The 17,470-nt window shown below is 43.8% G+C and overlaps 1 protein-coding gene across 1 annotated transcript; it reads left to right on the top strand.

The window, feature by feature from the left end:
• Positions 1-1,006: 1,006 nt before the first annotated feature.
• On the top strand, positions 1,007-1,966 carry LOC138384135 (olfactory receptor 52H1). Its single transcript, XM_069469408.1, has one exon. The coding sequence runs from the start codon at positions 1,019-1,021 to the stop codon at positions 1,964-1,966; it is 948 nt and encodes a 315-aa protein (XP_069325509.1). The 5' UTR covers positions 1,007-1,018.
• The last annotated feature ends 15,504 nt before the right edge of the window (positions 1,967-17,470 follow it).

Here is a 17,470-nt window from a genome sequence, read left to right as displayed (position 1 = left end):
AATATTATCCTTGGGGTGTGTGTGTGTGTGTGTGTGTGTGTGACAGAGAGAGAGAGAGAGAGAGAGAGAGAGAGGTTTATCACTGTGTAAGATTATATGTGAATAAGTAAATGGTGGCAAAATATATGAGAGTATTTAAGTATATATCAGGGTATGCCCAAGGAAAGTATTAAGTGAGAGAATAAATATCTTGGGTCAATGTGTCCATCTAATAGAATATGTATTCACAAAGAAACAATCCTTTTGGACAGAAATCCTGACTGACTGTGTTACTAAGTCTAAAGTATTAGGATATTACACACTTGTATAGAACAGGGTGCTGGAAAACTACTCTTTTTGGAGAAGAAAGGGCTCATGAGCTCAGCTATAGGGGACTTTTCTAATTCAGATTTGAGTTACACTTGTCTAGCATAGTGTACATAGTGTAGGAACTCAGCTAGCGTTTGCTTAACTGAATCAGATTTTTGGATGGCAATGAAGTGGTGTCAACCTCACAAATTTAAGAGACACGGTCATCAGGTGGCCTTGAAAAAAGCAAGTGGTTGTCTTGGGACAGAAATTGACATTACACAATGACAGAGCAAGTAGAGCAATGATATTCATAAAGTCATATAAACTATAATCCAGTAACCTGTTAAAAATATATCCTATGCTTCATTAACTTGTATCAGAAGATAGTGTATAATGAAGAGTGTGGCCAGTCTGGAAAGCTTCCTGGAGAAGTTGTGTAAACTACAGTGGGTGGCCAAGAGAAAGAAGTTTTCTTTAGGTAGACTAACTAGACATCCAAAAATGTCTGGGACAATCTTGATTTTTGCATGTCACTGCCATTATTAATAATTTCAACCTTGCAGTGGGACTTCGAAGGGGTCCCACTTGAATGCTAAATTATGTGGTCACTCTGTCTTTAGGAGTCAATAATGATGACTGGGTGGAAATGAGAGTGACTCAAGTTTCTCTAACTATCCTTTATCACCTCTGCTTTCAGAACTTGAGACTGGTGCCATCTTGGTCTGCCATGATCATTTTCAACCTGAGCAGTTACAACCCAGGACCCTTCATCCTGGTGGGGATCCCAGGGCTGGAGCAATTCCATGTGTGGATTGGGATTCCCTTCTGCATCATCTACATCGTAGCCATTATGGGAAACTGCATCCTTGTCTACCTCATTGCAGTGGAGCGTAGCCTTCATGAACCTATGTTCTTCTTTCTCTCCATGCTGGCTATGACTGACCTCATCTTGTCCACAGCTGGTGTGCCTAAAACACTGGGTATCTTTTGGCTGGGGGCTCGAGAAATCACATTCCCAGGGTGTCTTACACAAATGTTCTTCCTCCATTACAGTTTTGTTCTGGATTCAGCCATTCTGATGGCCATGGCATTTGATCGCTATGTGGCCATCTGTTCTCCCTTGAGATACACCACCATCTTGACTCCCAAAACCATCAGCAAGATTGTTGTGGGCATTGCCTTTCGAAGCTTCTGCATCATCCTGCCTGATGTATTTTTGCTGACACGCCTGCCTTTTTGCAGGACACACATCATACCCCACACATACTGTGAACATATAGGTGTTGCCCGGCTCGCCTGTGCTGATATCTCCATCAACGTCTGGTATGGCTTTTGTGTTCCCATCATGACAGTCATCTCAGATGTGGTACTCATTGGTGTGTCCTATACCTTCATCCTCTGTGCTGTCTTTCGCCTCCCCTCCCAAGATGCCCGCCAGAAGGCCCTTGGCACCTGCGGTTCCCATGTCTGTGTCATCCTCATGTTCTATACACCTGCCTTTTTCTCCATCCTTGCCCATCGTTTTGGACACAATGTCTCCCGCAGTTTCCACATCATGTTTGCCAACCTGTACATTGTTATCCCACCTGCACTCAACCCCATTGTGTATGGAGTGAAGACCAAGCAGATCAGAGATAAGGTCATACTTTTGTTTTCTACCAAGGCTATGAAATGATGTTCCCCTGGGCAATGGAAAGCCAGAATGAGTTTACGGTGTACAGAAATGTAGCAAGAATGAAGAATCAAATGGTATTTAAAGACAGAACTGCTTTTAGCTGCTTTTGTGCAGCAGGAAAGTGGCATGATCTATATGGACAAATGGTCCTATGTATAAAAAATACTTGATGACCACATTGCTTGTAGAATAGGGGCTTGTACAGGATATGATAACGTGATCAGGGAAAAGGAGATAAAAACAACTGAATTACTCTAAATGGAAAGAACAATAAAGCTGGGAAATTGTGATTTGAAGCTATGATGACCAATATAGTTGTTATGTACTCTAGCTTTTAAAATTTTAAATAATTTATTTTTTAGTTATTCTTAAAATGTTTAATTGACAAATAATAAATATATATATTTATGTGGAACAATGTGATGTTATTAAACATTTATTTATCATGGAATGATTAAATCAAGCTAATTAACATATTGATCACCTCTCACATTTGTTATTTCTTTGTGGTGAGAAGATTTAAAATCTACTCTTAAGAATTCTGAAGTATACAGTACATTATTTTTAACTACAGTGGCCACAGTGTACAATATATCACTAGAACTTATTTCTCTTTTCTATCTGAAATTTTACCCCTATGACATCTGTCCTTTCCCCATCCACTTCCTGCCCCCTCTGGTAACCACAATTCTACTCTCTACATCTATATGAACTCCAGTTATATAAAATTAAGACACTTCCCGCTGTATAGGGATTCTGCTTTCTGTGCCAACTTGCTAAAAATGCTCACAGATACCAGCAGATTTTCTGGTATTCTCTTATTCTCATCTGGTTATTTCGATTTTTCTGAGAACATGGATTGGCCCAGAGCTGATATTTTTAAACGTTTATTGAAAGAATAATAGATAAGTAGACTCTGAGCTGAGCTAATTTAAAAGTACATACTCCTTTAATCCTGGTAGGAGTTCGAATGCGTGACTTTATGCTGACACCCATGAATAGTTCCCATGAAAGACTAATGACTTAGAAAAACACAACAAAGCAAGGGGACGACTGCCTGTTCTGTGTCTTCTTCCTTTTCCCACTGTCTCTCTCTGGCCCAGTTGTCTGCTATTATTTTTCTACTCTCTTTTCCAGGAGAGTTTGTTTATTTCTATGGCTTCTTGACCTCTTTAACTGGCAATGCTGTATCTCAGTTTTATATGTGATCTTTCTGATGATTTCAGTGTTTGCTTTCTGAGCTCATAGGGTCAGTATTAGGATTAAAGAGTAATATAGATGGATGTGCTTGGCAGATTGTAAATGCTGTTCTAATATTAGCTGCTATGTTAGTATCTTTAGTAATTACTGCTGCCATTCTCACCTCAGACACATCATGTTTAAACCTGAGCTCATCATTTTGTCATTTAAAATCCTCCTTCCTCTTTACTGTTTATGGAAGGAGAAAAGAGGTTAGGCTCAGTTTTGCTTTCCCCAAGTTCAGATTTACTGCCTGAGCTTCCAATGGCTCTCTCTAGTGAGGAAGGTTGCAAATTTTCCTGTGCCATTATCAGACCATGAATAAATTGCATGTTCTGGTTTGTTTTCAAAATTGATAAATATACAAAACTCAACAGGCAACTTTCCCCAACATAAACTGTCTTATCCTATATATTTCCCCATTGTGTAAATTTCCCAACTTATACTAGAGGCTCTATCAATAGGGTAATTGTGTCTTCTTTTACCTTCCCATCCTCAGAATTTAGTACACTATTTTACAAATACTATGAATGTGTTCCTAGAACCTTCTCTTCCAGACTTTCCACAGCTAACCATTCTTTAGATCTTCCTTATTCCCTTGGATTTAGTCCTCCTCCATCCATTTGTCTCCAGCTTAACCCAGATACTTACAACTTGTACCTGGACCAAATATTGCATATATGCTTTATGTTATATGTCCATGACAATTAGGGGTAGTTTCTGTGTTCAGAAAATTCACGTAGGGCTTATTAAAAATGAGTGATGTAATAGTTTTACAGTGTATGCTTTTGAATGAAGGAGGCTGTTGAAGGTTTTTATTCCTTGTATTTGCCATTTTGAACCTAGATTATTAAAATAAAGTTACAGATATCTTATCTACCATAATTTTAATCCAATAACATTCACAAAGCAACTGTTATATGAAAGAAAATGCATAGAAACTTAAAGTAGAGATATGAAGCATGTATATACAATGTTTGCAATCAAGAAGCTTCTAGCTTAGCAAGAAGAGTAAACCAAACATAAATTACAGATAATTTATGCAGATAATTTCAATGTTATATATTGAAATGATTGGAGTATGGTATTATAGGAGCCCAAAGGAAGCTTCCTCAACCATTCTTTGGAGTCATAGTAAACTTTCTGGAAGAGACCATTTCTGTGATGTGTCTTAAAGAACAAAACGAAATTGAGCCTCAAGAATAAGGGGTTGAGACCTGCTAGCCAGAGGGGATTGCCTGAGCTTAGGTGAGGAACCATGTGTTTCAAAGATTTGTCTAAGTTGGTGGAAGAATCATCCATTTTAATGATGGCATTAATCAGAGGGGTTGGCAGTGAGAAATTTGGGTGCTCATAAACCAAAATGTTTAGTAAATGTAGGGAATGGACTGGAACATTCATAGAAAAGGTTTGTAAACTCTCTCATGGATGATGCTATTGTTGGCATTTGAAGATTAATTATTAATTACACATCTCTGTCTATTTCCTCTTGCAAACTAATTGAGAGATAGGCATAGAAGTCAGACAGGAGGATGTAAAAACATGAACTTTATTTCTGGTAGTGTTCAGTTCAAGAATGTGATATGACTATATAGTGAGACTGGCTTCCCACTACTTTATTTCCAAGTCATAACTTGGCAGGACACACCAAAGGTGAGAACAATCTCACTAGCTCATCCGTCTGCAGAAGGAAACCACTGCATGACAAATGTGGGCATTCATATATGTGAACACATGTGGAGAAAGGACTCTAGATCAGTTCTTCTCAAATTACTGATAAAGAAGAACTTAAAAAAAAAATATTTCCAAAAACTGTGGATTAATACTGTTGTAAAATGCAGTAACATAAATTACTAAAAAAATTTTACAAAATACACGCAGAAAATTCACATTTCCTATTTTATTCAAAAGACATAAAAGTCATTCAATAAATCATAGTACTCTGGGAGGCCAAGGCGGGAGGATCACTTGAGGCCAGGAGTTCCAGACTAGCCTGAGTGACAGTGAGACCCTGACTCTACAAGAAATAGAAAAGTTAGTGTGGTGGCCCACGCCTGTAGTCCCAGGTACTCAGGAGGCTGAGGCAGGAGGATCATTTGAGCCCAGGAGTTTGAGGTTGCAGTGAGCTATAATGACGACACTACACTCTAGCCAGGGTGACAGAGTGAGACACTGTCTCAAAAAAAAAAAAAAAAAGATTCAATAAATATAACCAGAATAAACATAACATAAGAAATAAATAAAAGACTTACAAAAATTGCACACATTGTTGTTTGAAAGTGTGCAGGTATATAGATGACCAACGTAGAGGACTTATATTAGACTCATGAGATTTTGTCATTCTGCAGTTATACAGTAAAACAAAAATTTATGGATAAAATACTGCAATCACAATGTTAAAAGTCTAGAAACACCTTTAAAAGGAATACCATATATATCAGTCTTCAAAATTTTAATGTATCAAATGAGCTTGGATCTTGCTTGTAAATTTATCTAACCCTGATTAAATTGATGATAATGCTACTTGCAGGCAATAGTATATGATTAAATAATTTTTGGTGTGTGTTTTGTGTGATTACGTTTTGCTTTTCTAATGTTCATAATAGAGAAATATGTCTTACAAAGGTCTATTTACAGGAATGGAAGAAATGATTTTAAAGAAATTTTATCATTTCCAGAATAATTATTTTTATATTTTATTCAAAATTAGTCAAACAATGATATATTTTATAGAAATTTAATTTATTTTTCAATGATAAATAGATTCTGAATGCTTGAATTTCTTATGTATGGATCATTTTTTAATGGAAAATAAAATTCAAAACCTTCTATTAAATTAGTAAGTTGTTCAGTGTTAAGTTTTTGTAGATATGCAATATATAGTCCATCACTTATTTTATTAAAATTATTATATGGAATATGACATAATATTTTATAGAAATTCTGATCTTCCAAACTTCTAACTTCTATATTTGCCTCTAAATTGTATCTACTATTGAAAACATGTTGCATGATGTATTGAGAATATTAAAAATACAAAAGATAGTTAAATAAGAAAATCTGGCTATACAATATACATTCTTAAAAAGTTGAGACCAAAACATTTCTTATTTTGAATGGAAAAACAAGCACCACATGTACTCACCATCAAATTGGTATTAACTGATCAACACTTAAGTGCACACATAGTAATAACATTCATCGGGTGTCAGGCAGATGGGGAGGAAGGGATGGGTACATACACACCTACTGGGTGCAGTGTGCACTGTCTGGGGAAGGGGCACACTTGTAGCTCTGACTCTGGTAGGCCAAAGACAATATATGTAACCTAAACATTTTTACCCCGTAATATGCTGAAATAAAAAAAAATTTCAAAAAGTTTCTTATTTTAAAGAAACTCTAAAAGTTCATTCCACAGTTCACACAGAGCAATAGAAATTGTTCCCTTAATAACTATTATATTGCATCAGGGAAAAACTCCTTGTTTTGATCAACTTCCATGTTATGACATAATAAAGAGAATAATCTTGTTCTAGCACATTAAGCTTTATATAATTTGCCATTCTTATTTCAGGACTAAACATATTTTTCATTTTAGCTGATTTTTTTTTTCATAGTAAGCCTTTTGATTTACATTCTGGCATCAGCTCTTTAATTTTGCTAACTACTACGAGAAATTTGCCTGTACCTATTAGTATTTCACCAGAACATACTTTTATACCAAACTGAACTCTAAAGTACACTTGTTGACATTGTGTCCCTCATAATTTTATATACAGTTCAGAGTTAGTTAGGTTTGTCTGTAAGAGAGTTGAAAAAATAATTCTTCCTTTACATCACAGTCATGTTCCAATCATACATAAAATAAAATAATTATTATGTTAGCAAATCTGTGCTTTCATCAAGTTGGAATGAAAAATATGTTATGAGCTTTATTTGTTCTGTGAGTTGGACTTCCATATCATGAACTAGTTCCTCAATGAGTAAAGTTATGCTGTCATTGGAAAGTGGGCAGCCTGCTCGGGGCAGAGGCTACCTCAAGAAAGAATGCAGGCAGGCTGGGCTCCTCACTGAGCAGCCCGAGGACTAAATCATCACATTGGAAGAGTGAGTCCTTGTGTGTGGTCTCTGGGTTACATCAGAATAACTACTCCCATATACCTTAAGTTGTAACGTATACACACACAAAATCCCACAAGCAAAAGGCCCAATACGAGAGGGGGTTATTGGACTGTTCTGGCCTATAAAAACATAACCACATTTGTATAAGAATATTTTGTTGTTGTTGTTGTTGTTTTGGCAAATTGTGTTTTTTTCTGTGAGCGTATACACATTTTTGTTTTTCAAACTAGGGAAAAAAACAACATAAACTGTGGTGAGATATTGCAAAAGATCTGCCATTACCATATTCTATTACAGTGCTCTAAATGGGAGGGCATACATTTTTTGAAGGAGGGAAGGGGTTGCGAAACTAAGAATGTCTATCATTAGGGTACAACAGTTTCTCTTTGTGGCTCTGGCATCTCAGATAGGCACATTGAGTCTTAAAACTGACCCTTTCCAAGACACAGAACATTGTGTAATGTTGCTTCAAGTTTCCTGAGCTCTAGGCACCCTGCTGAGTGCCTTATCAATGTTACTCTAATTTTTGCAGCCACTTTTTGCGGAAAATACATTAATCCTCATTGTACATGGGAAAACTAAGCTCAGAAGGGTTAAGGAGAATGTTCAAGGTTACAGTGTAGTGGAGCCTTATTCAAAAGTCCAAGCTCATTTCACTATGATCCTTTGTCTCTTTAGAGGGCTAAGGGGCATAAATAATACTAAAGAATGACAGCTGTCAACTTCCAGATGGCAACTGGGTTTGTCACTTGTGTAGAGTGAAGCACGTCTCCATCTGGGTTTGCTGCTGCCCCAACCAATGGCTCTGCAGAGACCTCCCTGCTCAGTCTCTACCTTTCCCCAGGTCCTGAGCATACCAGTTACATAAACCTGGGACCCAGAAAAGTCTGCAGAGAGAACTTCAGATCTCTGCTAATTCCTCATTAACAGTTCACAGCTGAGACCAGCAGATCCTCAATCCCGCCAGGGGCTCAGGGTCCATGCCACCTGAAATGCTCACAGAAGGGACCCATAAATCCTTCTCACCCAGACCTGCTCTCTCCCGGCTTGCCACAGGAGCATCTTTGGAGTCTGCTAGGGCCCAGGTGCACCGTCGGCTGAATGGCCAGGCTGGAGCAGCAGGCACTGAAGCAGCAGTCGGTGGATAGCAACAGGATGCCCACTCCTTGCCTTTAATCCCAGCTCCACAGCAGAGAGGTGAGAGCCCCACATCCCATCACAGTAGGAATTCCTCAGCCACAATCAGTCACAACCTAGAAACAGCTTTGGGGGCTCCTGCCAAGGTCTCCTCACCTGACTCCTACCTGGATTTATTCCTCATTGAGCCAAACACTGAAGGTCAAAAGTGCCAATACCATAGAATATTCCCCCAAATGCCTTTTAGAATTGATGAATATGAGTTTCTCAGCCTTTGGCTCAGCGAGCAACTTTGGGATAGAAAAGAGAGCATGCGGTGGAGGGCTGGTGCAGCCTTTCGGTCTGAGAGCTGGGGCCAGGGTCAACACTCCCTTCCAGCTCAGACTGCTGTGGAAAGCTTGAGCCTGGGGGCAATGAGGTCACATTTCCTGTTTTGGCTAGAAACGGTCCTGTAATCAGCCTTTGGTTCTATTAGCAAAGGAAGTTCTTTCTTTGATCTAATCTGAACCTTTCATCCTGCCTTTTGGTCAATTTTTTTTTTTTTTCCAAACTCTGGACCATTCTGTTTCTAAACATACTTAGTTCACAACCCAACTTTCTTTTAAAATTTTAAGATATATTAAAGGACAATTGATCAGAGTATAAAACTGAGAACTAAGAATATAGTGGAAAGAGACTAGAGAGGGACGTAATAAGAGTGCCGATGACAACAATAACATTTAACAGGTGTTGGACATTTACTGCGCTGCAGGCACTGTTGTGTTCTATGTGATTATTTTACATCTGTCATTTTATTTAATCTTTACAATGTTCCACATAAAGCAGATGCATTTATTATTATCTGTAATTTAGAGATGAAGAAATTGAGCTACAGAGAAGTTGAGGACCTTGTCCAAAGTCACACAGCTTATATGTGGCAGGACTAGGATTTGAACCCAGACGCTCTGGCTTCAGAGCCTGGCCCTGGATGTTCCCACTGTGCTGAAATGGAAATAAACAGAAACAAGAAAAATGTAACATTGTGCCATGTTTCCCTCCCAGCGCAACCTCTTCCAAAATCAGGGTGAGGACCATGTTTTCTGATTAAACCATGGTTCTAAGTTATTAATTGATTCACCCCAAATCATATAGCAAACCCGAGACTGAACACAGGTTGTTCAAGTTCATTTCTTGGACTGTTACACTGGGCCTTCTTTTTTTTCCTTAGTGCATACAGCCGCACTTAATATGTTCTTTGATGTTCTCCTCTGACCTAGAGGGAGTGCCTTGTCCCTCAAGCCTCTTAGGCAAGACACGGTATGTCAGCCACTCTGAGCACACTGGCCCTTAGGAGCCAGGCTCACCCTCAGGATGATCAACAGAAAAAAGACACGGGAGATAGTGACTTTGTAGTGAGCTCTGGCCTGGAACCTAGTGGGGGAGGAGGCAGCAGGTGGTACGGACAAGTCTCAGCCTTCATGCAGGTACCTGCGCCACCAGTGCCCCGAGTGCACGTGTGAATGGAGTCAGAATGAGCACAGCCTTAGGGTAGGAACAGACACTCAGAGTCAAAACAGCTTTAGAATCTGTGTGAGGGCACAGGTAGCTGCTACTGCCAAGAAGAAAACTGTTGTCAAGAGAGGAACAAGGCTAAGAATCTGAGAGAAGAAACTGTCCTGGAAATCTTGTTCCTAGCCCCAAATCTATATGACCCTATACTTTTTGTATGTGAATTTCCTGATCCTGGAAAGATCACAAGACAGTGTAACGCCTCTATGGTGGCATCACCACCAAGGAGATGCTCCAGAACCCTGAGCCACACACAGCCCAGAGGCAGGCCTGTGCCTGGGAGCTCAGGGAGAGTGGAGATGTCACTTTACTTCTCCCCGTGTATGTCCCTTGCCGAACTCTCGACTTGCAGGGGAAGCTGAGCTGGTGAGGCCTGGATGTGGGGTGAGGGGCTGGGGAGACAAGAGAGCAGAGGCGGCAGGTGGAAGATGAGAAGGGCGCAGTTATGCCTGAAGCGAACCAGATACAGGGCAGACAATGAGCCTGGAGGGAGCAAGATTGTCCCCAGCTTCCTCCTTCTCTCCTTCACTTAGCCTATAGGAGGAAAAGGAAGAAGTGTGTGCTGTGGACGTGGGGTAACTGGGAGAGTTGTTTCTGGAATTTTTCCAAGAGGAAATGTGCAAGCAGAGCCCACACCCTGAGCACAAGACTTGCTTAAGAGGCCCCAGCCTGGGTACAAGTTGTGCTTGCCCTGTGGGTTTGGGAGAGACATTCTCGGTCCCTGAGGGAGTTGACATCCTCTTTCTCTGTAAAGGCTGGGCCTGCCCTGTGGTAAATGAGGCCTGGCAGAATGTTCCCAGGGTCCAGAGGAGCTGGTGGGGCCCTCATGGTGAGAGAGGCAGGGCCAGGCCCCTGGACTCAGGAAAGCCTCATCCTTCAGAAGGAAGCACTGGTTCCTAAACTAACAAGACTAACAAACTGAAGAGTCTAGTCTGGTTTATTGCCTGTCTCTACTCTGAAGGAGTCAAGGTGCTGGTCCGGGAGGCAGAGGTGCAGAGAAGTCTGCATGGGAAGCTTGAGGTGAGGACCCAAGGCCAGAGATCCGATTCTCTGTACACCTGCCCCAGGTCCCTCAGTCTCCAGGACAGGTTAGGATACCAGATTCTCTCCCTCATGAAGTTCAAGGACATAACTCTCAGGTAGAACATGGAAAGCCCACCTTACCAGCCTTCTTCCAGGCTGCTCCTTATCGAGTTAAACCCAGGCAAGCAAACTCTGCCCTCACCCCCACACCCACCACTTTAACCCGACCACCAGTCACACTGTCACTGTGGTATCTGATCCCAGGCCCTCCCACTGCAGCCCAGCCCTGATGCTCTTCTGGGTCCTTAATGGGCATTGGATTTTCCCAGACTGTGTTCCATAGAACCCAAAGTATCTGCCCATGGACAAAGGACAGAGGAAAGAGGAGCCACAGATGCCTGCACTGGTTAAAGAAAAAATTAAATTCCATGAACCACGTGCCTAGAGCTCTTGTGGACCAGAGCTGGAGGGAGGGATGCTAGAAACCATGGGTAGCTGGACAGAAATACTGAACAGACTGGAAGGAATGGAATGTTTGGGAGGGTGGGTCTGAGCTTAAATAGTGGCTTCTGCAAATGCATGATGGAACAGGAACTTCGCCTGAGCATCTGTCGGTGAATGGAGTAGGAAACAGCTATCCTTATGTCCTTCCTTCTGGCTTACATCTCCCCCAGGCTGGAGGGAACGCAGCAGCTATACTGTAGTTGGAGGGATTAGGCTTAGAGAACACAAATGACTTTTTCTGGGACAGGTGATTTAAAGAAAAACATGCTCTACTGTCCCCATGTGCTTGGGCTGATGAGGGGATATTCTACCCAGAAGAGAGGATTGTCAGAAGAGTGTGGTCTTCAGTCAAATGAGTTTTGATTCAAATCTTAGCTCTTCTATTTACCACCTGGAGAAAGATTATTAACTTTCAGAAACTAAATTCTTTGATCTATCGTATGGGAATGTTAAAAAACTGATGAGACTATGTTGGGGAGTCCAAAGGTCAGTATATGCCAAATCCCCAGAACAATGTCTAACACAAAGAGGGTGGTCTACCAATGCTACAGCATCCTAAGCCCTATCCATGCCCCGCCTATCTAAAATCTCTGCAGAATTGGTAGTTGCCTCTCACAAGTTTCATTTACGTCCTACAGGGAGAGAGCCAGATGCAACCAGGAGATGGAGCTGGATCCTGCACTGCCTGCTCTCAACCAGACCGTTCTGATCTCTGGGTCTGGGCCGTTTGTCCTACTGGGGGTGCCGGGACTGGAGGCTTTGCATGTCTGGCTTTCTGTGCCTGTGTGCCTGCTGTACGTGGCAGCTTTGGCAGGGAATGCCCATCTATTAGGACTGGTGACAGCTGATAGGGCGCTTCAGGCACCCATGTACCAGCTTCTGGGGCTTCTGGCAGCTGCTGACTTGGTTCTGGCCACATCCACGGTGCCCAAAGCTCTGGCTGTGCTCTGGGGCCTGTCGGGTGAGATCTCCTTTGGCGCTTGCCTAGCCCAGCTCTTTGTTGTCCACATGGCCTTCATTGCTGAGTCCTCAGTGCTGCTGGCCATGGCTGTGAACCGCTACATGGCCATTTGCCAGCCCCTGCACTACGGGGCGTTGCTGACCTGGCGTGTGGTAGGAACAGTGGCTGTGGCTGCTGTGACCCGTGGTGCCTGTGTCATGGTGCCCCCTGTGATCCTGCTCCAGAGACTGCCTTACTGTGGGCAGCGAGCCCTGCCCCACACCTACTGTGAACATATGGGGGTGGCTCGGCTGGCATATGGAGACACGTGCCCCAACATCTGGTACGGACTGGCCACCACACTGCTGTCCCCAGCCCTAGACCTAGGGCTCATAGGTGCTTCCTACGCCCTCATTCTGCGTGCCATCTGCCGCCTGCCATCCCATCGTGCCCGCGGCAAGGTCCTGGGTACCTGCGGGGCCCATGCCAGTGTCATTGTTCTCTTCTACACACCTGCCCTCTTCTCCTTCCTCACTCACCATTTTGGTCACCACACAGTGCCCAGCCATATCCACATCCTACTGGCTAACCTTTACGTGGTGGTTTCCCTGGCCCTCAATCCTGTGGTCTATGGAGTGCGGACCCGGCAGATCGCTCAGAGGCTCAGGTGCTTGCCTCAAGTCTTCTGGGCAGGGGCAGTGAGGAAGGTGGGCCCTGAGAGGGCCTCTCCACAGGAATAAATGTGTTGCTATATTCTTCAACTTCACCCTCAGATAACCAGGCGATGCTGCAGGACCCGCCCGCCTAGCGCTCTAACCAAGGCGTCTCCGCTGTCTGCCCCCAGGCAGCCCTATGCTCATGCCAACCTATTTTCATCATGTAGGCCCAGTCTAGTCTATTCCTGGCCTTTCTACCTCTGAATTGGTCTCCGTAGATGGATCACACACGTGTAGAAGGTGTTGAGCCTGGAACATGACAGACAGGGAGGCCCAGACACAGTCTGGGGACTAGGATCTCATCTTTCTTCGTCACTCTTCCCAGCCAGAACATGGTTAGTGAAAGATGGTTCTGAGTGGGGCCTTTTCTACAGTGCCTGACACTAAGCAGGAACTTCGTGTTTGCTGGAGGGATGGAGACAGGAGGGGCTCAGGACATGGCACGATGTGAATAACATAGAACACAGCTCTGGAAATGGATATGGTTTCTGACGTGGGTGATTAATACCTAGAGCTTGGGAGACCTGCTGGATTTGGATGAGAAGGGAGTGGACAATCCTGTGGCTGCCCCCCGAAGCCCTTTTCCTACTTTGAACAGATGCTGAAGCTACTCCTGCTTTTCCAACTTTTCCAACTTGTGCTACTGACTATCTGTAGATGGCAAAACATGGGACAATGACTCCAGCACCAGCTGTCATGCTTTATGCTCTATGTGTTCTTTCACTCTTCCTTTTCTATGTCCCTTCCTCCATCAGGTGTTGTAGTTCTAGTGACACCCACCTGGACACTGATGCTGGACAGGTTTCCTACTTCCTGCAGTTTAGGTTTCCCAACCCATTCCTTTCTTATCTTCCTAACCTCTGGGCTCCTGTGGTCCCCATGGCTACAGCAAGGCCAGACTAGAGGAGCTGATGAAGAATGGTTCTCTCTCCTTGGTGTGGAGACAGAGGGTGAGAATCTGTAAAGCAACATAAGGCTATGATGTCTCAGCAAGGATAGCCTGACAGAGCCCTGGGCATGACTTCCTGGAGTCACACACTCAACCAACCTCTTAAATCCTTTCCCAGAAGGAGAAGTGGGGCTTCATATGCCTTTCTCTACTCGGTATATGATGGAAAAGGATTCCAAAGGATGGGATGAGTAAGGAGAAGATCCCTTTCTGCTAAGGGTCATAATATCTAAAGTTGAGGGTGCTGTGAAAAGTAGGGAAGATGAAAGATACAGATAGTAGAGCTACAGAGACCAAATTTCTCAATAGAAAAAATGGAGCAATACTCTTTTCATAGGAAATATTACATCCTCCTAGGCCCTTGGGTGAATGTGAGATTCCCCACCGCCTGAGAAGCACTCAAGAGAGTTAGCAGAGGAGAAGAGAATAATTTAGGGTGGCCAGCACTAAGAACACTAAGCTGTGACTCTTTGTCCAGGCCTCAGAAACCAAACTCTTCCTTTTCTGTAAGAATACCCTAGTTAAGAGGCCAGAGGACTTGAGGCTTGACAGCCTCCTGTGGCAGATTAGAAAATATTGGGAATGGGCTTTCTTGGAGAACAGGCAGTGGAGGCTGCTGGCATTAAGACTGGGGAAATTAGGGAAAGCATTTGAATTGCAGAAAGAGATGGAAAAACTGAGAGTCTTTGGATAGTGAAGCGGGGAAGGCATGTAACAGAGCAGTCCAGTGGAGTGTTGCTGAAGTAATCCCCCCGAGATGCACTTGGGCCTTCATCCAAGAGCACACAGTTGGGGTCTGTTCTTGAAATTGAGCAGGTAGGATTGCATTTCCTTCTTGATTCTTCCCCCCTCAAAGTTGGGAGAAGGACCATAATCCCCCCTGAAAAGGGCCCTCATCAAGGTCCCCACAGGATGTCTCAGGTTTGCCTTAATCTGTTTGGACAGGAGGGCCCAGCAGGGTGGGGCAGATCTCAGCCTGGGGATGGATGAGGAAGATCCTGCTTGTAGTAAAAAACTCACTCCCCCCGCCAGTGGGTTTGGGCTCTAAGAGAGTAGGCAGGTAATATGATAGGCAAGGGGAGAATACCTCAAATTATGCATCCCTCAGCCCTAGAACTGTTCCTTCTCCATTTAGCTGAGGCAGGGCAACTGCCTCCACCCTCTCTTTTGGCCTGTGCTGCAAACCCACCCAACAGAGCTTGCCCTTAGGTGTCAGAGCACAGGATCTAGAATACACAGGAGACTTGGGGGAAGCTTGCAGCATTGCCACTTACTAATCATGTCACTTACTGAGATATTTTAAAACTCTCAGAACCTCTTGTTTTTCAATTATAAAATGTGGATTACAGTTCACCACCTAGTATGTTCTTGTGAATGCTAAACACCAGCCCAGACTCTGGTGCCTCATGGTGCTGTTACTGCTAATTTCCCTTCTTTGATGATTTGGAACTCTCTGTCCCTGCTCTCTTCAAGACAAGGAAAAGTTGTGGGAATCTGCCAGATCTCTAGAGTGGGGGTAATGTGGAGAATGGAAGCTCTCTAAGCCTGTCCCCTGACACTTCTCTGCAGACAGCTTTGCTCTCTCCCACAGAGCCTTGAAGAAAATCCAGCGTCCAGCAATGTGAATTGCAGCCAGATCCAGCCAGTGCAGGAGGTAGGGTAAGGGTGGCCTCACCAGTAGGTGCTGGAAGGGACTGCAGCTTCAATTTTGGGAAATCAAGGGCAGGGTAGCTCAAACACCGGACAGAGGGATGCTTGGATAGTCAAGAAGAATCCCCTGTGCAGAGAGAACTCTTTTCTGGCACCCCTGAGCAGGGTCAGCCTCTTCTGCCTCATGTTTGCAGACAGTGAAAGGTGCCCCAACATAATTCGTCATGCTTAGTATGCCTGTGACCATACTTTTGCAGCTGGTGAGACATGTGTCAGGCTGTGTGGATGAAGATGACACATGCCATTGTTCAGTCTACCTGCACAATGACCCCATCCCCCTGCAACAGCTGGAGCAGCTACAGAGTACAGTCCAGGAGCTCATTGCAAGTGTGAGCAGAAGCTGTCCAGAGTGAGTGCCGGAGCACTGGGCTGGGGCTGGGGCTGTGGGCTGGTGCTGGAGTTGAAGCTGGGGCAGGGGGTGATCCGAGCCAGTCTCTACTGGATTAAGCATGGGGATGAGTCCAGGCAGTAGAGGAGGAGCTGAAAGAATCACAGACCTCATCTTTGAGATGAATCCTTAGAATTAAGGGGAAATTTGGTACTGTTCTTGGGATCCCCAGTGGTAGTAATAAAGTACAGTGGCTTATGTAGGGGAAGCCTCCTACATTCATGGGTGAATTAATGCTATGAGTCCACTGGAAGACGAGAAGAGGACAATTTAGGCACAGGTACAGAATAATCAGAGGTTTAGAAGGGGCATGCCCAATACAAAGGAGGTAGGAATGAGTTAGTGTTGAAGAGTTAAAATAGGGACACTGTGTGGAGGGACTTGTGCGCCAAGCTGGCAAGCTGGAATTGATCCTGTAGGTAAAGATGAGTAAAGAGAAGTGTCCCATCAGCAGTGTGATGTGGTCAGTTGCTTATTGTAATCTTCACCTGTGGAACTCCTGGGGAAGGTTGATGGGATGTGACCAGACTGGAAGCTGGGTCTGTCCCTTGTTCACTCACTCACCAAGCCACTCCTGAGGAGTGGCTCTGTCCAGGGGAGGGAAGAGAGAATCTGCATGGTGTGAGGGTAAGAATTATTTCCCTGCAGTGAAAGCAAGATACGAATGTCCTCAGCTGTGAAATAGGGATAATACTAATGCCCACTTCAAGGACTATTAATGGAAACAAACAAGGTGACAGCTATGAGAGTGCTGTGTAGGCCGTATGACCTGGAAGATGCAAGTGGATGGAAAGAGCCCGATGCCAGAATTTGGAGATCTCTGAGGTGTTGACATTTGGGGGAACTACCTGTTCATCCCTGCATGCTCAGGTCATTGAAGATGAAGACAACGAGGCCCTGGAAATGAACCACAAGCTGGAGTCCAGAAATTTTGGTGCCTTCTCTTCTCCCTTTGAGACCCCAGCCTTCGACCTGCTGCTCCTGGAGCTGGAGGGAGCTTAGGAGTTGGCAACTCAGCTTAAGGCCATGGCAGGAGATAGTGGGGCTGGAGAGCTCCTCCACCAACTCCAGACCCAGGTACATGGAAGGATTATAGAACTGCCCTCCCCCAACTGCCTCCTGTCTTGTCTAATCTCACATATTGGACAACTTCCCAAATTACTTCTTTCTAGGGGGAAAAAATAACTCTGAGCTGAGAAATATGACAGCCTGAGTTCAGTTCTTAAGA

Source organism: Eulemur rufifrons, chromosome 6, assembly GCF_041146395.1.
Source record: "Eulemur rufifrons isolate Redbay chromosome 6, OSU_ERuf_1, whole genome shotgun sequence".
Taxonomy (NCBI): Eukaryota; Metazoa; Chordata; class Mammalia; order Primates; family Lemuridae; genus Eulemur; species Eulemur rufifrons.
The sequence above is the reverse complement of the archived record's forward strand: the minus strand, read 5'-3'. Positions and strand labels throughout refer to the sequence as shown.